This window comes from Gallus gallus, chromosome 6 (genome assembly GCF_016699485.2).
Source record: "Gallus gallus isolate bGalGal1 chromosome 6, bGalGal1.mat.broiler.GRCg7b, whole genome shotgun sequence".
NCBI lineage: Eukaryota > Metazoa > Chordata > Aves > Galliformes > Phasianidae > Gallus > Gallus gallus.
The window spans coordinates 18,350,980-18,378,365 of record NC_052537.1 but is presented as its reverse complement, the minus strand read 5'-3'; the positions used below and the strand labels follow the sequence as shown (position 1 = coordinate 18,378,365).

General features: G+C 46.3%; 1 protein-coding gene and 3 long non-coding RNA genes across 51 annotated transcripts; 2 read left to right on the top strand and 2 right to left on the bottom strand.

Moving 5' to 3' along the window:
* Positions 1-345: 345 nt before the first annotated feature.
* Positions 346-6,031, bottom strand: LOC101749984. 41 transcript variants are annotated; one of them, XR_006939587.1, is made up of 11 exons: positions 5,874-6,027; positions 5,122-5,471; positions 4,934-5,015; positions 4,441-4,562; positions 4,063-4,176; positions 3,792-3,945; positions 3,452-3,569; positions 3,019-3,086; positions 2,923-2,940; positions 2,686-2,833; positions 346-759 (listed from the first exon to the last, which is right to left on the bottom strand). It is a non-coding gene; the product is annotated as an uncharacterized LOC101749984 (long non-coding RNA). The 41 variants fall into 41 exon arrangements; XR_006939586.1 differs by lacking the exon at positions 4,063-4,176 and adding an exon at positions 3,649-3,732 and having other exon boundaries at positions 3,892-3,945; XR_006939581.1 differs by having other exon boundaries at positions 3,649-3,945; positions 5,874-6,011.
* Positions 6,032-6,038: 7 nt separating this feature from the next.
* On the top strand, positions 6,039-13,301 carry LOC121111218. 2 transcript variants are annotated; one of them, XR_005861168.1, is made up of 4 exons: positions 6,039-6,809; positions 7,114-7,306; positions 7,928-8,043; positions 8,572-13,301. It is a non-coding gene; the product is annotated as an uncharacterized LOC121111218 (long non-coding RNA). The 2 variants fall into 2 exon arrangements; XR_005861167.1 differs by having other exon boundaries at positions 6,039-7,306.
* Positions 9,722-22,950, bottom strand: LOC107053667. Of its 7 annotated transcripts, none has more exons than XR_006939588.1 (9): positions 22,297-22,950; positions 19,929-21,998; positions 17,472-19,640; positions 17,101-17,172; positions 14,939-15,074; positions 13,740-14,003; positions 13,403-13,493; positions 12,191-12,496; positions 9,722-11,549 (listed from the first exon to the last, which is right to left on the bottom strand). It is a non-coding gene; the product is annotated as an uncharacterized LOC107053667 (long non-coding RNA). The 7 variants fall into 7 exon arrangements; XR_006939589.1 differs by lacking the exon at positions 22,297-22,950 and having other exon boundaries at positions 19,929-20,206; positions 21,765-21,902; XR_005861158.2 differs by lacking the exon at positions 22,297-22,950 and having other exon boundaries at positions 9,722-10,792; positions 10,902-11,549; positions 19,929-20,068.
* Positions 19,952-27,324, top strand: CYP2C23a (cytochrome P450, family 2, subfamily C, polypeptide 23a). The gene is made up of 9 exons (NM_001001616.2): positions 19,952-20,167; positions 20,849-21,011; positions 21,798-21,947; positions 22,950-23,110; positions 23,402-23,578; positions 24,010-24,145; positions 24,402-24,589; positions 25,133-25,274; positions 25,769-27,324. The coding sequence occupies exons 1-9, from the start codon at positions 19,991-19,993 to the stop codon at positions 25,948-25,950; spliced, it is 1,476 nt and encodes a 491-aa protein (NP_001001616.2). The 5' UTR covers positions 19,952-19,990; the 3' UTR covers positions 25,951-27,324.
* Positions 27,325-27,386: the final 62 nt, after the last annotated feature.

Sequence of the window (27,386 nt, the reverse complement as noted above, 5' to 3'; positions counted from 1 at the left end):
TTGAAGTTCAGGCAGCCTTGCACAGAGCTACAAGCTTCAGGTGCCTTCCAACCCCAGCTGCATTCTTATTTACACACAACAACTGACATTTCACTGAGTTTGTATATCCTCTCATGTCATGTCACTAATATACATTTTTGTTATTTTTTCCAGAGGAATGTCTATGTCCTGTTATCACCAGGAGCAACAGGTTAATGGCCTGCAGACGCTTGGTTGCACTGAGTAAACCTACTAACACACAGATAAGTCAAGTGAGTAGAATAGTATCATATTTAAGTTAACTAGCTCCATTTTCTATCCTGCATTATCTGGCTGTTGTGCTACAATCACAGGAGAACTGGATCATTAACTAATTAAAAGCAAAGTTTATTAACTGCAGACTCTCACATGAAGATGCAATACACTGCATGCAAACATTTAACACAAAGGCACAACCCCAGAGTTCCATGTCTTCTGTTAAAGAGCTACATGCAGAGTACAACATATTGTCACTTCTGCTCGAGTTCAGTCTCAGTTTGGGAGGAAGGTTCACAGTAACTCACTCACTGAGATTCAACACAAAGAGTTTCTCTGAGAAGCACGCTCCTGAGTTAACTAGTAAGAAACCAGAGAGGTCGCAGTGGGCTCATCTTAAAAAAGGAAATGAGAAGTTTATTACAAGACAGTTGATGCCACTCCTCTGGCATATGGATAGCACACCCATCTTCAAGCTGGGGAAGCTCTACTGCATTCAAGAGATGCTGCCATGCAGAAATTCAGCTGCAAAAGAAACGGGAAAAAATACTCAGTGATGTCATTTGGTGAGTAAAGCAAGTCTGAGGCACTGTACTGCTGAAGTACATGATTCATTATTACAAGTGTTATTAACATTTGTTATTCACACAAGTTTTTTCTTTTTCTGTACAGAACATGCAATGCTAAATGGCCAAGCACAGAAGGAGTCTATTTGCTCCTCTTTCTCCTCCCTCAAGATTATTAAGCTCGTGGCATCAACAGGGGATGAAGTCCCAAGCACAGAAATGCAGGAGCATCCTTTCTTTGTGGTAAGCACTTATCATATTCCTGTTTTAAGTTGGAGACAGACAGGTATCCGCTTCACCACAGAAGCTTCAGCTTCCTAGCCACTTCATTTTAGCACAGATTCTTAAGCATCTCAATTCCCCACACATAACACACAGCCTTGCCACCTGCAGTAGAAACCATCTTTACAAAAAGCTGTCACAATCAGACAGTTCTTCTCTAAAAAGGACCAGTATTTTGGGGACATACCTTGAAAGGAGAAGAACAGTTAGACCAAGGAGTTCCCCCACACAGGTTTGCTTCAGCAAGACAATAAAGTGAAAGGCATCTCTCAAACTGGAGACCTAGTTTTTCCACTATTAAGAAGTTCCAAGTTTGTAAACTTGAAGTTGCCCATCCACCTATTCAACTCAGTGCATTTTGAGGTATGCTCTTAAGTACTATGCTTCATATCCACAGAGTTACTTTTACCTTTATAAAACACAGAACTGAGTTGGCCTTGTGAGATCTCTTGCAGGAGATTTCATAAGTCTTTCCCCTGTTTAATTTTCCCATTAATCTGTTTTCTTCTGCAAGCTACACTTGGAAGAAGTCTTAGAGAGCAGCAGAGCTTCCCTCCTTTCTGAGGATCTCAGTCAACTCAGGCTGTTATTCTATACATCCTGTGAATCAATAGCTGCTTTACTTCCACACAACACAGGCACATGCCACCTCCAGCCACTTAAACAAAACACAGTGCAGTCAATTTCTACTCAGAGCAAGCAACCTCTTAAGTCACAGACCAAGAGAGCCATATCCAAGAGGGTTTACCTCAGGTTGGAAATAAACTAAACTTTCTTCCCTTCCCTTCCAGCGCAGGAGCACTACCACAAAGCAGCCATCACCACATAAGAGCCACCACAGCACATAGGTGAGACCCCTTCACCACAAAGGGCTCCCCCCCCTCATCCCCCCCACCCACTCAGGGGGGGAGGGCCCTCCTGGCCAGGAGGGGCTCCCCCCCCTCATCCCCCCCACCCACTCAGGGGGGGAGGGCCCTCCTGGCCAGGAGGGGCTCTCCCCCTCATGCCCCCCACCCACTCAGGGGGGGAGGGCCCTCCTGGCCAGGAGGGGCTCTCCCCCTCTTCCCCCCCACCCACTCAGGGGGGGAGGGCCCTCCTGGCCAGGAGGGGCTCCTCCCCACTCAGGGGGAGAGGGCCCCCCACCAGGAGGGGCCTTCCCCCCCTCAGGGGGAGGGCTGCCCAGCAGCCAGACACACTTCCGAGACTGACCATCCCACCCCCCACCCAAAAAAAAATAATCTCTTTGAGATAGTGCAAACCCCAGCCAACAGCCCCCCACCAGCAGCCAAAAGCACAACTCCCACTCAGTGGGAGTTGTGCTTTTGGCTGCTCAACTTCACCTCAACACCAAGAAAACCTACCACACTGCAAAAGTCCAGCACAAAAGCCAAACCAAAAACCCAACTTGCTTAAGAAGGCACAACTTCCAAACACAAACCTCAAAGCCAAAGAAACCAAACAGGCACACATCTCAAACCTACTTCCACACAAGCCCCAGCTTGAAACCAACACCTGCTAAGTCCAGTGCACCAACCACTACCTCAGAGCAAACAAAGACAGCCCTAACTGGTACAACACATACACCACTACACCCCAAGCCTACCTCTTGCCTCTGCTCCTTCAGCAGATCCAGCGCTGCACCTCCCAGCCCAGGATCAGGACCTTCAGACAACAGCTGCACCAGGACCCCAAACTCCAGCACTTCATCAGTTCCATTCCTCCAAGAGAGAACCTGCCACACACCTTCAGACCTGTAAAGAAAGCACATCACCCTCAAACAAGGGGATTTTGCCCAGTCCCAGCCATAAACACCATCTCAGGGTTGAAGGATGCAGCTCACCTCACTCCAGCCCTGAACCTGCAGGAAGACCTGTGAACCACACAGAAGGCAGCCCTCTGCTAGCAGGGGACCCACTGGTGGGTCCCCATCTCTCACCTCCTTCATCCCAGCACTGGAAAAAAGCAGCTCACGTATTCCAGCCAATCCTCCCTGCAGCCTTCACCCTGCAACAAGAACACAGAGACATACAAGATGGAAACACCACACATCACCCACAAAACCATCCTGAGGCAACTGGAACAGGCCCCAGAAAAGGGGACTCCGCAACCTCTCCAGGCAGCCTATTCCATCCCTCTCACAGTGAAATCATTCTCCTGTTTGCATACAACTTTCTAGTGTTACAGTCCACAAACACTGCCCCCATACTACCACACACCACCTGTCCCCATCAATTGGGCTCCTGCACATCAGATATTCACTAACAGTCACAGTATTCCCATCCTCTGCCCTTCTCTCATCCCACTGGAGAATCCAGACAACATACAAAACCCCCATTAGGCCCAGCACCACTTCCCATCAGTGAATTCACCTTGACCGCTCCTTAGACATTTCTTCTCTTCCAGTTGCTTGGAGATGACATCCAGAAGCAGTTGTTACATTGCCATTCCAGGAAGGGAGGTGAGGCTAACCAACCTACAGTTGCACAGCTGTATGACAAACAGGTATACAGGTATTGGACCACAGAGAATAACACATTACAAAGGAGAAATGAAATAAAGATCTTACCCATGTCCTGGGCTTACAGAAGGGCTCCAAGAGGATCTCCAGCCAGAGATCCTTCCTCCTTGGGAGTCAGCCCTTAAATGGCATCTAGGAGGGATGGAGCCAGGCTCCACCTCTTCCCCTCACTCAGGTGAAATTGCATTCACCTGTGCCCCTGCAGCTGACTCGGCACTCTCCTCAGGTGGAGGAATCAAAGGTTCAGGCTGTGATTCAACAGTTCCCATACACACAGGCCATCCTCCTCACCCTTTCCGAAGGCTGAGGTGACATCAGCTATCCTCCAGTCTTTGGGCACCTTTCCTATAGGAAAGAACAGAGGAAACGTGACAGAGAGCTATGTGGCAGTCACTTCTGCCAGCTCTCTCAGCACACACAGGCATATCCCTTTCCAGCTCAGGCATTTGTGCTGGCACCCACTTTGCCTAAATGACCTTTGACCAGCTCCTCCACAATCAAGAGGAAGTCATCCTTCCTCTAAAACTATTTCCTCCAGAATCCAGGGATCCCAAGGAGCAGACTCAGCAGCGACCACTGAAACCAAAAATACATTCAGCACATACTCTATTACCAGGGCCTCCACCTTGTAAAGCAGAGGCCCGCTCTAGTCTCCTTTCTCCCATTGACCAACTTCTATTAGCCTTGACCTCCCTTCCCAAAGGTGATACTGAGAGGGTCATCGTCTTCCTTAGCCCAAGTCTTCCTTTTCCCCTTCAAGTTCATCTTGAGTTCCTCATTCAACCCTGCAGGTCTCCTGCCAGTAGAGATACCACCCACAGTGATGTCACCCACATTTACCTGCCTCTTGAGCCTCACATGCAAGCGCTCCGCTAGTTCTTCATTCACCCCGAGGCAGAGCTCGATACATTTCCATTCTCTCACTGGAAGAGAGACTCCACCACCTGGCCGGTCTGTCTTTCCTAAAAGGAACAAAGCCATCCACAACAGCATTCCGGTCATGCAAGCTGCCCCACCAGGTCTCCACGGTAGGCACAAAACCGTGCTCCTGAAGTCCCACGTGAAGGAAGGGGGAGAAAAAAAGAAAACAAGTGTTCCCATCCTGCTCGCTCCCACCGCTGGAAACGGGGGGGCTGGAGCACCAGTAGAACCCTCCTCGGGGGCTGAGGCCGCCCCGGGGCCGCGCTCGGTCTCGAGCCGTCGGGCAGCGGCCTCGTGCCGGCTCTTCTCTAAAAGGCCACGCGGGAGCCCAGAAGCGGCGCCGTGCCGATCCCGAAGGTGCAGAGGTAGCCGAGCAACAGCCCTACATAAACCCCGAGAAGAGAGATCTTACCAGCTGACTCCCCAACGCTCACCGCTTCCACGAGCTCACCGCTTTGGAGCGAGGAGAGGCTCTGCCGGAACACTCGCTCAGCCTGCAATAGGAGAAAACTTGGGTTTCAGCAGCCCTTCGCGTCGCTTTTTATTACTCCCAGCAGCACCGAGGCTGCAAGAGTACGGCCCCATCCCACCTGCTCCTACCGATGAGAGCCTGAAGAACCGAAGCACCCGCTACAAACAACCCTAGGAAGAGGGAGGCTCAGAGCACCCCGGGGCTGCGGTAGGACTTAAGGACCTGAGCGGCAGCTCCCTCCGAAAACGCGATGGGAGCCGGGCGGCGACGCTGTATCGACAGCAAACAGCCGGGGAAGCCCGGCGGCAGCCCTACGCCGGCCCCGGGAAGAGCGGGGTCCGGGAGCCCGGCAGCCTCCCGCTCCAGCCGAAGAGATCCTCGCGGCTCCCGAGCCCTCGCCGCCTGCACGGTCCCGTTACTACCAAAACGGCTCACACCGGTTTGGGCGGATCCTTACCGCGAGAGGTCTCACAGCAGCCTGAAACAAAACGACACAACGAGAACATTAAAGAGACCCCCCCAAAGCTCCATTTTAAAAGCAGCCCCTGGTACCGCTTCCCAGCTCCAGCAGCGCTAAGAGCGGTCAAAGGAACCGGAGCCCCCTCCGTCTCTCGGGGAGAACCGCAAGAACTCCCCCGTGGCTCCCGGCAGCCTCCGGAGGAGCTTAAGAGGCTTTGGGGCGGGCCCCGCCCGGGGCTCCCGACGAGGCGCAGCTGTGCCCGGCCGGCCGCGGCACCTGGAAGTCGTTGCCTCGTTAGCGCAGCCGGCCTCGTTAGGGCCGTCCTGGGGCCCTGACAGTTAGGCACGTGGCCTCTAGATCTGAATTAGGGACTTAAGTGACACTTCAAATTACAGGTTGTGACGCGCTTCTCCTTCTCACCTCGTGGTGGGATTCATTAATAAGTTAGATAATTAATATCTTAACACGTTAGAGTGTCCCTGCAAAGCAAGCACGCTAAAGGTCTTTTTTCTGCTCTCTGAAAACAGAGGTGGAGATTTCAGTAAGGGCTGTTCACAGCAGTAATAGGGAGATTGATCTGGGTGCTTTTTGCGTTATCTGTGTGCTTTTTGCTTTTCCAGCAGCAGGGAGATGAAGGTGGGGTTTCACTGCAGAATGTTTTTCAGCCTGTTTTCAGTACATTCGTTACTCTCTAACTATTTGACTTTCATAATCACCTGAGAACTAGGCTGTAGCCTGTCCTTTCCCAGGGGGTCACCTGGCCAAGGCTGAAGGTCAGTCCGTGATCATAGCACGACGAGGTCTTTCAGCAAATGATGAAAACATTCCACTCTTATTCGTTCCCATTTTAATCTGGAACAATTCGTCTGAGTTCCAGAGAAGTTCTGCAGTGTGGCAGAGCAAAGAGTACTTTCTCCGTACAGAGATTTTCTTGACACGTTACCTGCCGGGGTTTGTCACGGCTCGACCTGAGATCCCACTCATTTCCACTAGGCAGACTGAGGAATGAGACTGTTACCTTTGCAGGCTTGCTGATGCTTTGCTCTCCTCCCGCGAGTGGGGGAATCACGGCGTAGCTGTAAACACGTGAAGCATTTCATGCTAACGGCTACGTGGCACACTTCTGTGCATTTTCAGGAGCTGAGCAGCAGTGCAGAGCTGCTAACGTTCACTGAGGGATTGTAAAAAGTGTTTGACAGTGCTTTTTTAGCCACAGCAGGGACTGAACGAGCTGCATGGCTTCCCTGTCGTTTGCAAGGTGGAGCCCTGGAGAAGCGCTGCTGCAGGACTAGATGTGATTGCTGTACTGCTTGTGGCGTCTGGGAGGGTGTGCTTCTGAGACCCTGTCAGTTAAGGGTGAGATAGCATCCCCACTGTTCAGCCTCACTGAACGCATCTTCCTGACTCAGCTCTGTTGCCCCTGCTTGCAGGACTGCAGGCTCTGCCCAGCCTGGGAGCCTCTGCACAGTGCATCTGGGTGCAAAGTGGGCAAACCATGCGTATCTGGGGCAAAATGCAGCATCTTGCCATTCACTCCCTGGGGGTAGGAAGCTCCTGGGCGGAACATGTAGAGCAGCACTGCTTGGCTTCGCGATAACTTGTTAGCAAGTATTGGCCCTTTGATGCCACTTCTTCCTTTTCTCATGTCACCCTTTTGCAGACCTCCAAGCCTCTCCACGGCAATCCGCACTCCCTAATAGGAGCTGCTGCACATCTTGGCATGGATGACAACAAAGTTCTCCCTCGCCTGGACTAAGTTGCTTCTGCCGTGACACATCTTCATTCTAGGAGGGCTATACACTGCGACCTGCAGTGCAGTTACATTTACGTTGACTCTGGTCAGTTACCCAGAGGTATTTGAGTTTTCTACTGTTTCGGTCTTATTTCCGACTATTCCCTAACTTCTTCTCCTGTCTCTGCTTGGCCCACCGCTGCCTTTAAACACAATTCAATTCCACCCAGGTAGACCCTTGCCCAAAGTGTGCCCTCAGCAAATCAGTGGGAAAGTACACAGAGAGGGATGTTAAGGAGCACATCACTGCAGTCACAGATGGTTTGTCACGTAGTAAATGATGTACTTTTTGTTTAAAAAAAAAAAAAATTAGTCTATTTTCTTAATCAAATGCTAATACAATGAAATAGGTCACCCCAGACAAAGACTCATCATAAGCCACGGCAAGTTTCCAGGACAGAGGTGCCTAATCGTTTTCTGGAGATGCTCAGCTCTGTCCTGTGAGATACACTGTATAAAAAACTCATACTGACTGTCTTAACTTCTGAAAGGTGTACTTAGACAAATGTCGTGGCAATGTCAATGCATTATGATTCGTCCTCGAACCAAGAAGCATTGCTGCCGATTGCTGTTGATGGAATACGGAAGAACTGTCTAGCAATTGCCTCGCTGCTGTAACTTCCTGCTCGTCCTAAAGAGAGAACAAAGTTAAATTCTCCCTTTCTCCTTTTTCTTTTGAAAGATGGTGGCAAAAGTTGGTCGCTGGGGAAGAGCAGTCTGTCTGCCGCACCCAGGGACAGATGAGAACCTCTTTGAGCCTTACCTGTGCAAAGTTATGCCAGCTGACTTGGCCACATGGTAAGCACATTGTTACGTTTTACTCCCCCTCTTTTTTCTCTCCATTTTCCCACTACAAACTCTGCCCCACCTACCCATAGCTTTAGCACCGGCTCGTCCTTACATGGAAAATGGGGAAAATGATGAGGGTTTTCTTTAAAAGATGTGTGTTTCCATTTTTTTATGTTGTACCTGTCCAAACAGCAGAGCGTAGTTCTCTGCAGAGAAACTGTCTTGTCTCTTTTTGTTCAGCAGAAAACGTGGAAAAAATGGAACATTCTCATGAATCTGAGTATATATATATAAAACGCTGCTGCGCCCTGTGCCCCATTTCTCTTCAGTGCCTTAGCCAAATGTCCCACAATACACCTTTTTCACTCAGTTCCTCTCCTCTCATTTAGCTACTTAACCGTAGCTACTAATGCAAAGCGTGAACTCAAGCCTCTGGATCCACGGTGAAAACCACGGACAACTCTGCTTTACCTCGCCTCCCAGTTCTATAATATACACAAATGAACTGGGTGAATAACCTGTTCATTTCTTCCATAGGGCTGCCCCAGAGGTGGGAAATTATGGGTTCTATTCCAGAGCATCAGATGTCTTTGTTTTTGGGATTGTGATCTGGGAAGCTTTAGCGGCACATCTGAGCTACCTATACCTTTCCTCTTACCGAACAGCAAGGAGGTGAGGATGGTAGGGGAATTCTGAGAGGCAATTCAGCTTCTTTATAACTTAAGCACTGCTAGGCATGGTTAGACCCGTTCTCTGTTTCTTCTTTTTCATGTGTGAGAAGAAAAACCTCCCTCACCCCTAGAACAGATGTTGCCATTTGTCAGTAACTCATTATTTTCTCCATAATTCCATAAACAGTTGGAGTGGAAAATGTTCCATTGTGCACTTAGCGTAGGCCCTGTAATGCCAGTCAAGAGATGCCCTTCTTAGCCAGAAAACTGTATTTCACTTATAATCTTTTCTTCTCCTCTATATTTTACTATATGATATACTCAGGCTTCACGGGAACCTTCTCCCTTCCCGGCTCGTGCATTTAGCCCAGTGCTCGGGGCAGGAGACCTATCTGATGGTCCTGTGGCTCTAAGTCCATTGGTTTGTTGGCACCCTCACCCCTTTTTTCTCGTCACAGTGACTTTTCAGCCTGTTGGCTGAGTGCGGTGGCTGAGTACAGATCTCAATGCTATTAAATTCCTGCAAAGTTTTTTGGAAATGGATTCCATCTGCGGAGGGAAGAAATCAATAAATAATTATTTATTTAGCCCTCAATAATAAAAGGCTGCAGTATAAACTCCAGCACATTGCTAAACACCCAACAGCTACACAAAACCTCTTCTTAAGGAGTTACTTATTCCTACAAACTTCAATTAACACAAAAATTACTCTTCAATATGTAATTATTATGCAATGCAGTGTGAGCTATTCTCTTTTTATTGCTGGCATGATTGGGGTGGGGATAAACTGTGCATCCGGGCACCAGTTTTCAGAAAGCGAACACAACATTTTTCCTGTTGTCTGGATAAATGAGAACAGGTTCTAAAATTCACGGAGTTGGGAGATTTCGGCTTTCCAAAGTTCTCCAGGCGAACCGAGCGCATAAAATCCTGCTGGAATTACAACCGCACCAGCAGACTGGCATATTCTGCCGTACTTGAGGTGATCACAAAGGAAAAAACAAACAATCGGGTAATAATATTCACTTGAAACTTTATTTCACTTTATTTTATTTTCCTTCTTTTTATACACAACCTTGTAACTGGATGTTCAGTTTCACTGATGAGTAATTAGTAATATCCACAAGGGCTGCTTCTACCCAAGGGAAGGTTCACAGGCTTGAGAACATCCAAGAGTGATGTTTGAGCTGGAATAGTTGTGTTGCTAAAGATCTAATGTATATGGGAAAAGGAGACTAGGAGTAAAGGGGAGACAGTTTCATGCAAATATCCTCCTGTACTTCAGCAAGAACTGGGTAGGCTGTGTTAGAACCATCCAGAGCAGTCCTTTGCGTCTAATCAAGACCCAAAAGTCTTCTACACCACATGCAATGAAAGAAGGATAAATGGGCCAGCACAGAGCCACGCATTACCACGTCGACTGCTTGGCTGACTGCTTGGAGTAGAGCAGGCTTACGGTCCCTCGGACACTGCTGTGCTGTCTCACAAAGTTCAGCGTTAGAGGAGGAGAGCGGCAAGTGTTGAGCTTTACTTCCACATGCTTTGGTATAGATCTTCGTGGAGCGGGCCCAAGGTGGGGGGAGGTCTGTGCTGACCAACCTGCACATCTCTAGAGCCTACGCGTACATTGTAGAATCATAAAATCATAGAATCATTACGGTTGGAAAAGACCTATAAGATCATCTAGTCCATCAGCCCACCACCACCATGCCCACAGAACCACATCCCTCAGTGCCACATCTGCATGTTTCTGAACACCTTCGGGGACGGTGACATCGCTATCTCCCCTGGCAGCCTGTTCCAATGCATTCTTTCTTTCTGAGAAGACTTTTTTCCTGATATCCAACGTGAACCTCCCCTCCCTGGAGCAACTTCAGGCCATTACCTCTCATCCTGTCGCTGTTTACCTGGGAGAAGGGGCTGACCTCCACCTCGCTACAACCTCCTTTCAGGTAGCTGTAGAGAGGGATACGGTCTCTCCTGAGCCTCCTCTTTTCCTGACTGAATGAGCCCAGGATAAATTCAGCATAAACAAACGCTTGGATGAAGGATTCTGAGGTAACGTGCCCAAAATTTGTTCAAAATTCCTGGTGGGAGGAGGAAAAGCAGAAGGGCAGTTGTTCATGCACCAACAATATAATAATGTTAATAGTTTACTAATATTTTACTGCCAGAGGCGTTGTTTTAGAACCATACCTTTTGCTGCATTTGCCTTCACCAAATTCCCCCAGGCATGGAGATATGCCCTCTGCTTCCTAATAAGTTTATATTGTTTCTTTTCAGTCTATGTACAAATAATGTGCAGAAGTAGAAAAACAGGCGCCTGCCTCCTTCACCTGCAGACTCACCAGTTTCTGCAGAGTGGGAAGATACTACTTTTCGCTGGACAAACCCAACTTAGCCAGTACGTGAACATGTCCAGAAGAGATGTTCCTTTCTGAAGGCGCAGGGCCAGCCAGGTCACCCCAGCGGCAGGATGCGGGTATCACTTTTTCTCTCCTTTCTCCCAAGGAGATCAGAGGCCATCACGCTTGCAGCAGTCTCCGATAGCACTGACACAGAGGACTACGACTGTCTACTTCAGGAGCGATGCCTCAGACGAGGACTCTGCAGCCACACGTACAGCGTGGTTGCAGAGTCTGACCCTGATCTCCAGCAGTGCGCTGCTGATGTGTCGGACCTTCCTGATCTCCCCCAGGTCCATCTGCTAGAACGGGATGCTGTTTATTTCTCCAAGCGAGACAGATGGGAGGAGATGGTCAATGAGTTTGAGATGAAAAGAGGAATAGAGAGGAGTCCAGGTCCTGTCAAGGAGACTGAATGGTATGGCGATACTGGCATTAGCTGGAACGAAAGAAAACAAACATGGGAAAAGCATGAAGCTGGACGTCTGCAAATCCCAGCGTGACCAGAGCAGCCAGTAGAGGGCACGGGGATCTCATAACGCTCGGAGCAGCCTAGCCCCACAATCCCTCGTGGGATGGAAAAGTAACGGGGCGTGCTGCCTCCTGCCTCCTCCTGTTTTGCTCAGAAATCAATAGTGCAGCAGCAGTTGTTCATCCCTGAGAATAACACGGTATCCGTTAACAATGGTTAATATTGGTAGCAGATCCTACCAACCTTTCGGTGAGCTGGTTAATGATGATATTATTTCCAAACACTGTTCCAAACTAGTTCTCTGGGAAGGAGAATGCATTAGTGGCAGGCAGGAGCCTGCCAACTCCATGAACTGCCTCTGTGATCACGCTGCAAGGACTTTGCTTTTTCTAAGCACTAATATAATTAAAAACCATTTTAACACGTTTTTGATGTTAGAGTACATGGACTTTGGAATAAAGCTGCGTGGCTTTGTTTACTGAAACACCACTGTGATAACAAACAGTGTTTGTTTGTTTGTTTGCTTTCCAAAACTTACTGGATTTGGATGAAAATAGGAAAAACAACAACGACAACAACAAAACAAACAAAAAACCCCCACAGATTACCTTCTGCTGGAGCTACAGTTATTCCACTTCCTTCCTCTCAGCTCTGTCACCAGGTGAATTAAAGGCCTCCCTCGCTGCATAGCAACGTATTCCGTGTAAGCAATGCTCAGCAACAACAAAAGCATCCATGCGCTATTACCAGCATTTCTATCAAAAATCCAAAGTACTGCATCTTAGAGGCCTCTACAAATAAAATTAACTCTGTCCCAGCCAAAACCATGACATCTGTGACTGCGGATGGAGTACGCTTCTGGCTGCTTGCGGCACGATAGAAGGGAAAAAGCTGTTTGACGTAAGATGGCAGCACTAGAAAAGATCGAAAAGATTTGACTGTCTAAACTTTGTCTTAGCAGCAGCATGTGAGACAGAAGAATTTCTGGCTGTTAGGTGTTACAGTATCCGTGCTGGCGTCTAGCTTCAGTGGGCACAAGATACCAATATCCAGGTGCAGTTTCTCTGGCAAGGTGTATACGGTATTTACCACCAGCTCTCAATGAACATCACACAGATTTGCCCTAATTTTAGTACCGCTGCCAAACAGGGTGTGCATATGGCAGTGCTACAGGCTCAGATACATCAGATATGGCTATGTGGCCCTTCTCTATGGATCTAATCGCATTGCGCGTGGCAGGTTGGGTCGTACAACACTGTGCTACCAGTGAGGTAAATGAGGCGTTCTGGGAGGAAAGAGACTGAGAGCACGTGAGAAATAGGCAGGTCTGCAGACTGCTGGAAGTATTTAATTTCCTTTAAGAGGGGGAAAACGTATTGTCCTTGTGTATTGACACCTATCGCTGGGGCTTCTTATTTACAGTTTTGGTTTATTTGCAAAGTACGTATGGAGACTTCAGGGAGCTAAAAGGGAAATACTCTGGCAGGTTTCCTTCAGCGATTTTTTTCTGATGTGCACTATTGGCTGTGAGCGTACGACTCGGTCTACCTCTCCTAGAGTCGACTTCCAGCAGTGCTGTTCTGCTGCCAGATGGTCAAATGAAATGAGAACAGAATGGTTAAGCTCTGACTGATATGGACACTCATGCCAATTTGGTTTTGAACTTTTCCTTTGGAACTACAATTTGGAAATAAATGGAAAGAGGTGAGAGCACACGAAGAAAGGAATTTGTTTCCTGTGTTCCCCCCTCCCCCCTTTTTTTTTTAAACTAAAAATTTGCTTAATCTGGCACAGCCGTAAACCGTTTATCAGATTATTACCTACGGACGGGTAGGGGGAGCATTGAATTAGATGAAGACTAAACATCCAGGGCACCAGTAGCTGAAAAATTCCTGTACGTATCAGTAGAAACTAAAATTTAAAAAAAAAAAAAAAAAAAACTGGCTGAAGCAAGCAATTTAAAATCCATCAAAAATTCATATACCGTGGTTATAATATGAACCAGAAAACTGTACTCCTTTACATGCTTGCTTTATCTCATCAAAGTAAGTTTGTTCTTTACTCCCAATTACTCCTTATTATTAATCAACCAAGCTTTATTTTCTTTAATTGCAGAAACACCTCAGAAATGCCTCCTTGACCCTTGTATAGCCTTACCTTCCAGCAGTACAGCGTAGGTGGGTCAATTATGGCATGAGTCATAATGGCATAAGGATGAATCTAGTTAAGGTATTGAGTCTAAGGGCTTGGGGAAACTTGATGCAGACTTAGAAAAACACTTCATGCTGTAAAAAAAGGGCGGTGATACTTCTTTTCTTCACCATCACTTAATTGGCAGATGCCGTCAAGCACACTTGGATGAAATAAGCAATCGCAGTTCTTCCTTAAAAGCTGTAGCCTGAGGTTGCAATGTACTTTGCACTGAAAGGTACAATGAAAAAGGTCACGGAAGTTCAGTATGCTTTTCAGCAAAAGCTACGTAGAATTTCTCATGTTGGATCCTGTTGGCCAATGCCTGGATGAACTGAGTTCATTAAGAAACGTTTAACCAACTCATCTGAACTGACAAATCAAACATCCTTCTTGCCAAGTCCTTGTGAAATATCAGAAAGGCTGTACAATATGCCCAGTTAGCTTCTTGTTTGTATCTTTTGTTGGGTCATTTGAGCTATTGAAAACTAACAGGAGACAGCGTACCGTACCGCTGTGGATCACTGCGTATCTTTTGCCTTAGCACTAACTACAGGGAGACTCATCTGAAATTTACAAGGCAGCAGTACATAACCAGATTTGGTTGTTATTGTTATTGACAATATTTTGTTGCAAGGTCATATTTTTCACACCTCTCAAGTGTGGAAAAAAAATCACGGTAGATGTCCTTCCCTTCCACTATTTCACATGAGCTTCAGCCAAAACGCATAGGAGACCCATCACATTTGAGAGAGCGCATGTATGGCATGAGCGCTCCCAAAAGGGATGATATGTACGGTTAATGACGATGGCTACACAAGGAGCTGAGTCACCATTTCCTCTTAGAGGAGGAGGAGGTGAGAGCTGCAACAAAGGGGTCTCTTTCTTGGGGTTGTTTACCCAGCGGTTTCTTGCATGAAACGTAGCGGTGGGAACTGAAAGAGCTTATTGCATGCTGTAGCTCTGGGATAGAGTGAGAAAATCGAGACCCAAATTATGACAGTTGCCACAGAAGAGAACAGGTCAATCGCTGCAATGAATTAAATGAAACTGAAATATAACTATTAGCTTAAAAAAATCTCACTTCAGCATGAAACACGGAGATACTTGCTTTAACTGAGTGAACACTGGCTTTGGTTCATTCATAAATTCATCTTTTTTCTTACCTTCCCAACCAGTGCTGCTGGTGTCCCGCCAGAAGATCTTTGTTTGTCCACCTCCTAATCCAGTGAGTTCATGCAAGTTCTTGTTCCTCGTGGAATGCAGGTCACGAACTATCGGGCTGTGACAGCCGGCCAATCCCTGTCAGAGCATTTCATAACAGTCCCACCGTGATTTGCAGAAAACACACGCCAGAAGCTCCCAAATTCTCCATTTCCCTCTATCACCATGCAGCTGGCGTAACCTCTTACTTAGGAAACGACTTGGGGTCACCAGCCAAGGGAGCCAACCGAGCTCCCTGACTCCTACGTCTCTGTCCTTGTACCCAGTGGTCCCACTGCGTACTTTCTGCGAAGAAAGAAAGGTCTCGTGCAGTGGATCCCCCTACGCCACCCTGGGCTCTCAGCACTTTTCTCTGATGGGTGCTATATTAAACACACTTCCTTCATTTCCTTCCGGTTCCTTCCACAGTCCTTCTTTCTCAAATTATTCTACTTTTTCTTGCCCACTATCTAGAGTTGGGAAATGTGATTTGCACTTTTACTGTACTTGCTCTATTTTGTCATGATTAGGAAAAATCCCATCTGATAGATACAAGCACCTGAAAAAATGAAATGAAAATCCCTGTGGTTTCTGCAGTATCCTCCAATCAAAAACTGAAGATTCCCAAAGAGTTAGAAAATATGTAAAACTGTCTGAGGGATCTTGTACGGAAGTTTACGCTGATGAGGAGAATAGCTGGTACTGTGTTCCCCTATAGACATCTGCACTGTATCACACTTTGGGCTACTTGCTGAAGAGATTCTAATTTCCCAACTTTCTAAAGAGTTGATGGGAAGACAATGTCAGCACAGTAAAGGACAGTCTTCCTGCTACAACCACGCCATGCAGGCTGTGCAATGTGATGGCTTCACTTTTTTTAGTGCTATATAGCTTCCCTGATTTCCTCCTCTGTCTTCTCAACTCCCTCTGCTATGTCTGTGATTCTGTCTCTGGCAGGACTGAAAATATAGCGAAGGCACGTATTATAGTACCTGACGTTCATAACAGTTACCTTTTTTCTTCATGTTTTAAATGCATGATATTTGCCCCCAGACTGCCTCCAACCTTTATATCCCCACAAGACCTTCTCTATTAACAAACAGCAGGTCCAAGATTTTGCTTCCCCTCACTGACTCCTTCACCAGCTGTGTCTTCACCAGACTCCGGGACTGTTCCCTATCTGCTGTATTATAAATCCAGCAGATAGTTGAAGTCCCCCACAGGTACAAGGGGGAGAGACCTTGAGACCTCTCCCAGCTGTCTATGAAGTGTCTTGTCCACCTCTTCATCTTGGGTGGCCTGTAGCAGACTCCCACGATAACGTCAGTCTTATTGGCCTTCACTTTTATCCTGACTCAACCCTATCATCACCAACATTAATTTCCATACATTCACACTCTTTCTTAACACAGAGGGCTACTACGCCACCACCCTTCCTGCCTTGCCTATCTATCTCTTTTGAAAAGTAAGTAGCCATCCGTCACAGCACTCCAGCTGTGCGATTCATTCCACCACGTTTCTGTGATAGTGACCATATCATGGCTTTCCGACCCCACAATGGCCTCCAGCTCCTCCTGTTTAGTATCCATGATGCGTTCATTAGTGTAAAGGCACCTGAGCCGGGCCTCCTTTCGAGTGGCAGTAGCCCTCAGACCCTCGTGACCATACTCACGTGTTTCCACAGCCACCAACCTCCCACCAACCCTCGTGTTCTTCCTACAAAAGGGTGAGTCATCCTCCTCGTTCACCAAGACACAAGACCGTGAGATCTTACTAGCACATCCCTCTCCTACAAGCACTGGGATGTTACATACAGACTCCGTTCTAGTGACCCCAGTTACGTCCCCCCCACCCCCCTTTGTACTTAGTTCAAAGCTCTATCAATGAACCTTCCCAACTCCCGTCTTAAGACCCCTTTCCACCGGTGGAAGAAGCTACTCCTATCGGTTGCCAGCAGGCCTTGTCTCGTGCAAACAGAGCAGAGGTCAAAAAACCCAAACCCCTGCCAGGCACACCAGGCTCGGAGCCAGGTATTAATCCGCTGGCCCATCATATTTAGTCCCCCATCATTCCCTATAACTGGAGGAATAGAAGAGAACACAATTTGTGCTCCCAAATCCTTTACCTGTCACCCCAAGGCTCTGGAGTCCTTTTTCACAGTCTTCAGGGAAGTTCTTCCTGTATCATCGCTGCCCACCTGAAACAACAGTAGGGGACAGTAAACTGAGGGCTGAACTAGGGAAGGAAGTTTCTTCCTTACATCCTTAACCCAGCCTCCTGGGAGGCAACAGACCTCCCCGTGTAGAAGGTCTGGTCTACACATTGCCCCTTTTGCTCCCTTCAGCAGAGAGTCACCAACGACAGTGACCTGTTGTTTTTTCCTTTGACGATGAGGTTTTAATGCTAAGTGAGGTCTGGTTACACTTTGGTAACACCACCACGTGGGGAGAACCATCATCACCACCATTGTCCAGTGGTCCCTGCAGAGCACTGTACCTGTTCCGCAGGGGCAGCTGGGGAGGCAGGGAGATCTCTGGGAGGGCACGCCTGCATTGCCAAGCAGGGGACTTTTGCCACTGCACCACATCCCTCGATTCTTCACCACTGTTCCTAGGGGGAGGAGAGGACAGGGGGTTCACGGCAGCAGGAACACTATCTGCCTGCTGGGTCCCCTCTGTCACCTGTTTGCAAGGCGGCAGGGGGTGACGCGCTCCATGTGGAGCCTCAGCTGACTGCCAAGATCTCGGGGCCGATAGCGTTTGGCATCACCAAGCAATCTCCCTCTCACATTCCCTTACGCTCCTCAGCCTCTCCACCTCCTCATTCAGGTCAACCATAAGGCCGAGTAAGTCATTTAGCAGGTCGCATTGGATGTGGTGATCAGGGACACGATTTAGCGGAGGGTTGTTAGAGTTAGGTAGCATGGTTAGGTCGTGGTTGCACTCGATGATCTTTAAGGTCTTTTCCAACCTGACCGATTCTATGATATTTCATCTATTTTCTGTATTGTAGTAGTTAACAGAGATCTGAAAGTGTAGCCAAAGGTTTTGCTACTCAACGATTGCTGAACTTTTCTGAGATTTAATATTGTCAGTTGGTGAATTTGCCCATTGACAACTGTCTTTGTGATGTGCGCTGTTTGCAAAGCACATGCACTTGTCAACTTACTGTCCCAATTCCTGACTTTCGCTGCCTGGCTTGGGGAAGGGCCTCTTCTCATTTAATCCTGACTATCATTTAAAGCTAAGCTCTCTTCAAAGATGATCAGCAACAGGAACAACAGAGTGCTTTACTGCTGAGGTCACCGTACAGATCGCACAACAGGTGATAAGGCCTGAACTTCCTTGCCCTTTCAGAGACCGAGCCAATACATAGCAATCTGTCGTACGCCCTAAATGACTGGAGAGCAGTTATGTCAGTGGCCTGGTCCTGAGTCAACTGAGTTGTGTTTTGGGTCCTGGGAGTTCAGACACAAATATTTAACCAAACCTTTTGTGCTGGCTGGTTAAATGGCATTTCTGCAATCACCTGAATCACCTGAAAAATAATGACAAGGTTTGTTACTTATCTCGAGTCCTGCCATTGCAGCAGGTCACAAGTAGGCATGTTTTATAAGTTATTGAATTATGAAGTTAACATTTAACCTTAATACTGCTGGTGATGGCAAAGCCTCTGTCTTGTAAGGCAGGAGTTGACACTGTGATTTTCTGCAAGGGGCTAAAAAGAATCCTACCTGAAATCGATAAGATTTTAGCAGCAGAGATGTAATTCACAGCAGAATAGACGTGATGCTTCCTACGGGCTAATCTGTGAAATAAGAACATTCAGTGAAGTAATACATCTCAATGTAAGGACACAGGAGCCTAAGGATGGATGCACAACATCACAACAACAGTCAAGTCAGATAGGGATCCCGTCTAACACTGGCTGAAAACGAGGTCCCAAGAATAGCAGCAATGCAACCACGGAGGAATTGTTTTTTGATTGCTCTCCAGCATCCAGAGAGTCCTGGGCATTTTTGAATACCCTGAATGGATTTTTCTGCCATGACTTTGCTTGATTACTTTTGAACGCATATAAACTTAACAGCTACATCCTGGCTAATGGTGTTCTGCAGCTCACGATCTGTGAAGAACTGTGTCCCTTTCCCTGTATAAATGATGCCAGTTGCTGTTTTAGCATTTTCTGACACCATGCAGATGGCCATAAAGCTGTGGGAAGTTGTCCAGGGGGCAGCCGCTGCTTAGCCAGTGCTGGCTGTTGGTTGGCAGTGAAACATGGCATCAAACTATAAGCACAGAATAGTCATAAAGCAGGTGTTTTTACTCAGTGCTGAGCACTCATGCTGGATGAAGGGGGCGATATTCCCTCCAAACCTGTATACCAGATGGCAAGAAATGTACATACTTAAAGAACAAGCTGCTTACATATGCATTAGATGTTTAAGAAAAGGTTGGGCCGAGTCCCCAGAATGACTAACGTTTTGCCCCACCCCGTGACTTAGTTCCTTTACACACGCGTGGTATCTCTCAGTGGTCGTCCGGTGGTCTTCTCTGATGAAGGCCGGATGTCTTTCTCGCAGTATACTCTCTGACCTGGGTCCCTTTTCGCATCCACAGCTCCCTCCACTGCGCGCACCTGTTGGAGGGGCTGGCAGGAGTCATCCTACGCATAAGGACAAGAGTTGAAGCATACACTCAGCAGCTAGGCTCTAGTATTTCTGCATTGTGAGATCATTTGGGAGCATTAGATCATTATTAGTACCACATGAATGATTACCCAAAGTCACACAAGCTGTACATGTAAAAAAGTCAGAGTAAACAATGAGTTCATCCCTAGTTTGTTCATTCTAATCTTGAGCAGATTAATAAGTAACCTGCTGCCTCAGCAGGAACAGGGAGCTGATATTGGCTGATTTAATCCACGTGCTTTTGTTCTACAGCTTATAAATACCTCAGGTTTGCAGGTCCCAGTTCAGACTCTTCTGACACTTGACATCTCTTCCTCTGCCCACCATGGAGTTCCTGGGATTGCCCACAATCCTCTTGCTGGTCTGTATCTCATGCCTTCTCATTGCTGCATGGAAGAGTACATCGCAAAGAGGGAAGGAGCCTCCTGGTCCCACGCCAATCCCCATCATTGGAAATGTTTTTCAGCTGAACCCGTGGGACTTGATGGGAAGCTTTAAGGAGGTAAGGCTGCCTCTTTCATTTCTGTGTTGTCTCCCTGGCCTGTAGAACAAAGCCCAGTCCAGACAGTCTCAGCTTAATTCACAGCTTCTGTGTAAATGTTTGCTTTTGATGTATTACGCTGCCTACTGGAATTACCATACCTATGTTGAGACCTGCACTGGCCTCACGACAGTACTGCAGTATACAACAGATTTCTAGACAAGGTATTGATGCTTTTGCCATATTCACCACATCCCTTCTGTACCCATCCCCTCAGTGCTCTGGCAACAACGCCGAGCACTGTTTTAGGGAGGACCTTGCTATGCTTTGTTGTCTCTGCTCCCTGCCAGGTAGGTATAATCTCCAGGGAGGGGTTGTCACGAGTATAAGGGATGAATCAAAGGAGTTGAAGATGAATGGTGCTGTCTGTTCCCTCCCCCGGAGGGAACTGTCATGCATCTGTTCAACAGAACCTGTATTGCAGTGCCTGGGAGAGAATAGGTGGAGTAAGTTTGGCTTTGGAGCCGGTTCCTGAGGGGACTGTGATGGAATGGTGGTAGATGGATGGGAAAGAGCTAAGAAATGAAATGGTTCCCAGAAAATTTGCGTAGGGGTCTTATTCACCAGGCAAAGACCTGCAAACTTAATTTTTCCATGATTAACATCCAGATGTGTTGTTCCTTGTGTTCTTCCTTCCTGCAGCTCAGCAAAAAGTACGGTCCTATCTTCACAATACATTTAGGCCCCAAAAAGATTGTGGTGCTGTATGGCTACGACATTGTGAAAGAAGCCCTAATTGATAACGGAGAAGCCTTCAGTGGGAGAGGAATACTGCCTCTGATTGAAAAGCTCTTCAAGGGCACAGGTGCGTCCCAGGTAACACTGCCATACAGAACTCATCGTGTCATTGGAACAGGAATCCACCTGTGAGGGCAGTGGAGGAGTGACTGGAGGGTAATACACTACATTTCTACATAAAAATTAGGAATAAAGCATTAAAAGCCCAACCCATTACTTGGGCCTAGCAGTAGGTTGAAGCCCTGGAGAACTGTTTAAGGTCCTAGGTTGCCTTCAGTGAGTTCCTTTCGATTTTCAGCACCATTCATATTCTTTCTACAGTTTCGTCCCCAAAAGGTGCCCCTAAGATCTTACTGTTATTCTTCCATTTCTGAAAATACTGGCAAAGTCCCTACAGCTCAGGAGCCATCAACTGAACACAACACTGACAAGCAAATACAGGCTGTGCTAGTTAAGGGTCCTACTCAAGATTAGGCCCTGGGCTCATTCACCATGACAGTCCCCAGCAGAGCATTTATTCAAGTAAATGCTTGTCCCGTGGTATTTTCAGTAATGATACGATGTGTGAAGGTGCATCACTGCACATCTGGGAATTTGTCTTAGCCACCTGCTCGTGGCCAAGTTGACTTTAGCACCAGTGGTCCCTTTCTATTGACAGCCCATTGTCACTTCTCTTTTTCTGGAAATAAACGGTGGTGCCTTGATCAGATTGATCAATTTGTCACCTCCATAACTGCAGGAAGATTAGGGTTTGGGGCATATCCCAATTGTGGTAGATATCTATTCCAGAACGAGGTTGGGGGGCAGAAAATTTACTTACTCATGGAATCTTTGTTGTTCCTTCTTGTGACAGGCATTGTGACCAGCAATGGGGAGACCTGGAGGCAACTGCGACGATTTGCCCTCACCACCCTGCGTGATTTTGGAATGGGGAAGAAGGGCATTGAGGAGCGAATCCAGGAGGAAGCTCATTTTCTGGTGGAGAGGATCAGGAAGACACACGGTAGGACACTGACGTGTGTCTGCTGGGAAACCTTGCGTATCTGCAATGAGACTGTAAGAAAATTCAGTCTGGATTCACAAATAACAATCCCTGCTACCAATCTGAGAAAATGTGCTCATCTCTACTGCTCTTTTCATTTCACTGATTCTGAATTGTATATGCCTCACTGTAAGCTTCCAAGTCTCGGTCGCTTTGTTACGCTGAATACTACGTTCTATGCTTTACTATGTACTAAAAGGCTTCACAAGTAACTGAAAAGTCAGAAGCGTTTTTATACTTAATGCTAACAATAAATAGATAGGACTACTAACCTACTAGACTTACTTATGCTGAGCATTACTATGCTTACCACTTCTGACAAGATATCCGATGAGGTTTTGCTGGCGAGGAGTCGCGAGCAAGGCAGAGAAGGGCAGGCTCCAGTGCTGCACAGAAGAGGCTGATCCTTAACGTTACCATTTTCTCTTCCATCTTTTTTCCTTTAGAATTTTATAACTTTCCATCTTGATGATTCTCATCTTCCATACTTGAGATATACCTTACCGCGCTCTCCAGGTTCAACTTTCGTGTCTTTCATGGATCTAATCTCATTTTTTCTCACGCTTCCATAGTTATTTACTAAGAAAATTCTATAGCCGTGCTGTCAAAACTCTATTTTTGATCACAGGTATCTGAAGTTTCATTGGGTTATGGTGGAATTCTTCAGGCAGTCTCTAATAAACAGTCTGTGCTGCTGCAAGACGTGTGTCAGTTGAAGAGGAAACAAGTCACTCAGAACAGTGTTACAGAAAGAACAGGACAAAACAGGCGCTTAAACAATCCTTTCAGGAAAATCACTTAATTACAAGTAGAGAAGAACCATTTGGATAAGCCTCTCACTATCTTCTTAAAGGACTAGAAAAATCTGGGTCTCAAGTGAATGCAAAACTTCCTAGGAGGTATCAGAGGAGGAGATGATGACTAAAGTACTGACAGCAGTTACCTTTTTTGTTGTTGCTGCAGAGGAACCTTTCAACCCTGGGAAGTTCTTAATCCATGCTGTTGCCAACATCATCTGCTCCATTGTATTTGGGGATCGGTTTGACTACGAGGACAAGAAATTTCTGGATTTAATTGAGATGCTGGAAGAAAATAACAAATACCAGAACAGAATACAAACAATGGTTTGTGCAGTTTCATTGCATTAATAAATGTATTAATTGTTAAGGTTACTAAAATTATATTCATTCATGTTACTCATTTATCGCTGGTATGATTTTTCATTTTATCGACATCTAGTTGTATGTCCAAAGCAGAACAGAATTGCTAAAGCAGTTCAAGTAAAGTCTCTTCTCGAGTATAGCGAAACCATGATGCAAAAGAGAGTTTTCTCCTTTTTGTAGTAAGAGTTACGGGAACAATTTATTGCAAGCACTTTAACCAAAATATGCTTTCCCTTCCTTTTATTTTTACAGCTCTACAATTTCTTCCCAACCATCTTAGATTCTTTGCCTGGGCCTCATAAAACACTAATAAAAAACACTGAAACCGTTGATGACTTCATTAAAGAAATCGTAATAGCACACCAGGAATCCTTCGATGCCAGCTGCCCTCGAGATTTTATTGATGCTTTCATTAACAAAATGGAACAGGTAATGTAAGAGTGAGTGAGAACTCTTTGGACGATAGGAAAACCACCGTTTGAATCCTTGCATCGTGTCCCAGACGTAGCAGCACACCGGGCTTCTGCAAATACAGAGGGAAAGCTGCTTTTCTTGGCACCTTCTTTCCCTCCCCTCCATTTTCCTCTGAAAGATTTTTAAGCGCAGCACTAACAGTGGCATACAGCACTAGCCAAAGCTAGGAAAGCTGTAGATAAACCTCACTGAGGTAATTCAATACTCTACCCATACTATCCCAAATGTCAGTATAAGAACTCTTATTCCTGACGTTCTGGGGAGGGCTGTATTTTTCAAAAGACAGCTCGGGGTGTCTAAAAACATACAACATAGGCACAAGACCTCCTTTGGGGAAAAGCTTCTTACCATTTGGACTCAAAGAATTCTGCCACATTTTCCTCCAGGAGAAAGAGAACTCTTATTTCACTGTTGAGTCCTTGACCAGAACCACACTTGACTTGTTCCTTGCGGGAACGGGGACAACCAGCACCACACTGAGATATGGACTTCTGATTCTCCTGAAACACCCAGAGATTGAAGGTAAGAGGAAAGGCAATGTTTACTTGAAGCCATATTATAAACCAGGGGTTCCAAGCGCACAGTTTGTGTCACTACCACTGGTGGCAACAGTCCCTAATAGCAGAGATGTCCATCGGCCTTAGCTTTACTTCCAGGAGAGAGCCATCAGTACCAAGTATGTTCAGATATTCTTGGGGGATGGTGAAAAGCAAGCTTTGCTGCAACGGTCAGGAAAGGTTTTGGGAAACATCCAGTCAATTCACTTATTCCCTAACAGAGAAAATGCACAAGGAGATTGACCGCGTGGTTGGCCGAGACCGAAGCCCCTGCATGGCAGACAGGAGCCAGTTGCCATACACGGATGCCGTCATCCACGAAATCCAAAGATTCATTGATTTCCTTCCCCTTAATGTTCCACATGCTGTGATCAAGGACACCAAGCTCAGAGACTATTTTATCCCCAAGGTCTGTTTCTGGGAACATTCATAATCTCTTGCTGGGCTGTGCTAAAATGAATCACATTTTACTTAAGTTTCAAACACACCGGAATGCGATACAGAATCAGAATAAGTTGATCTGGGAGAAGAACTGGTGCTTTTGAGGTACTAGTATGCTTTAAGTTGTACGGTGTTGTAGCCTTCCTTTTATGAACCAGTATTTTCCCACTTTTTGTTTGCAATACAAGTAATTATTACTGAATGAACTGCATCTATGAAGAAAGATAGCAAGTTATCTCCTAGATATGAATGGGTGCTGTGAAAAAAGAACTCTGTTTCTCTAAGCCTTCTAGATGTCCCCCAAGACTGCAACGCTCACCAGTTTTGCAGTTCTACCAGCTTTTCTCATGACATTCTAACACTGCTAATTCTGACTGACAGTGGTGCATAATGGAACCACATAGCAGTTAAATCAAAGGGGTTGCTCGTGTATTCAGCTCTGGGAACTGCTCAGTGGGGCTTTACTTTGGCATGTCTCCGCTTCAACTTTCTTCTCTCTGCACTAATTTAGGACACCATGATATTCCCTTTGCTGTCTCCCATCCTGCAAGACTGCAAGGAATTTCCAAACCCAGAAAAATTTGACCCGGGACACTTCCTGAATGCAAACGGCACCTTCAGAAGGAGTGACTACTTCATGCCATTCTCTGCAGGTAAAGAGCTCTTTCTACATCAGATCCTAGACTATCCTCTCCTAGAAGCTCTTCAGAGACTTCAGTGGCTCTGTCATCACGATCTGAACAGTGATGATCTGTTGGTCACTTCTGGGCAGCTCTACCCCATGTACTATGGTTCAATTTACCTCCTTTTCTTACCAAGTACCAGAGCTCCTCCAACGCATTCTACAAGAAAAGATGCACAAAGTGGCACTCATAGCCATGCCACCCCTCTCTCCTAACTAGCCTTAGAAGAGCAATAGAACAGGAAAAAACGAAGCCTTCAAATTGCATTGGCCCACCCACTACTCTCGCACTGTTCTGAACACCGAGACCTTAGTTTAATTCTGTTCACTTCCCCAGAGGCATCCTTCTGGGTGCTACCTGCCCATTCAGAGAAGTCCGAACTTTCACGGCAGAGGGATTCAAATCAGTTACTGGCAAAAGTACTCTACCATCACCTCCTTTTTTTCCTCATTCTTTCCTTGCAGGAAAACGCATCTGTGCAGGAGAAGGGCTGGCCCGGATGGAGCTATTCCTGTTCTTAACATCCATCCTGCAGAACTTTTCTCTGAAGCCTGTTAAAGATCGCAAGGACATTGACATTTCTCCAATAATCACCTCGGTGGCAAATATGCCCCGACCTTATGAGGTCTCATTTATTCCACGTTAGACAAGTGAAGACAGCTGCCACCTCCCAAATTCATGAGAACTCTTCTTGAATGACAGTCAATGCCCAGCCTGATAACACTGAGACACTCAGATAATTTCCTAGATTCTTTAGGGACAGAAGACTTATGCTCTTCTATGTGATGCCAGAGGACATGATGCAGCAGAAAACAATTCTCCACAAAGCTTAGGCTCCCACACACTGCCCAAAATAGGTACATATCTTGACTGTTTGTTTTCCCTCATTTATAAAAAATGCATTATGGCTTTAAGACACGATCTGGAAACCCTCCAGTCTCTCTAACAACATGGAAGATTGCTGGACTGTACTTACTGGACCTATCAGAATTAAAACTGCAATTACAGCACTGCTCATTGAGACAAAACAGAGTGAAATAATTGTGGGATCTCCACGATGCCTTTTAGAAGATGAATGTCAGCTTGAATCTTCCCATTACTTTTATGAAATACGTAAAAATTGCTACAGAAATTGTACAAACTTCAGGTAAAGGGTTTCTTTGAGCTAACAAAGACAGATGTATGGATGTAGGATTGGCATTTCCCATATTGACCGCTTTCCCTGCAGTGTATAGCTTACTGTGATTGCAGTGACAACACAGCTGAATCCATGCTACGTGGCATAATACAGCACTTGCAATGTCACCACAGTGGCATTAATTGCTTAGGTAAGCAGCCAAATGTTCATTTCTTTCGCTGTGTTAATAGTCCTGATATACCATGGGTTATTTGTTTTGTGTTATACAATAAGTTCAAAGCATAAAATATCACAGAATGACAGAAATACAAATGAAAGAAAATACATGAAAATATTGCCTACCCTATCGATATTCGTAGCCTGGACCAACTGTTAGAAGTCTTCTTGACAGAAAGAAAAAAAAAAAAAAGAAAGAAGGAGAAAGCTCACTGTGCTTCCTTCGACTTTGCCATGGCTAAGTAAATGGCTTGAAAGGCAACCTACGTTCCAGACACCTTCCTCCATACTGAGCAGACAAGGCAGCAGCTTGTGCAAAGCAGCAAGAAAACAGCTGTAGCTCCCAGAGACTTCACCATCATATGGAGCAGGAATCTGAGATCAGAGAAGCGCTAAAGCTGTGCCCCGCAAGTATCACTTTGTGTCTCACTGTGCTGTGGTACAAGCAGCAGTGCAATAGTTACCAATGGCTGCTTGCACTTCCTCCAAGTTCACCTGATCGAACAAAAGTGGTATTAGCACTTCCTGGGAGATTAAGGATCAGACATTTAAAAGGGAAGAAGACTTAACGAGCAGGCTTTATTTCATCAGTCTTTGTTGCCTGCTAAACTGGAAAACATTAGTTAAAAAAAAAAAGGGGGGAATAAAAGTCTGTTTCTCCATGCAGCCATACTGCTCTTTCTCTGTGCCTGCTCACACTCAGTGTTGCCAAGGCTCCTGCTTCTGGT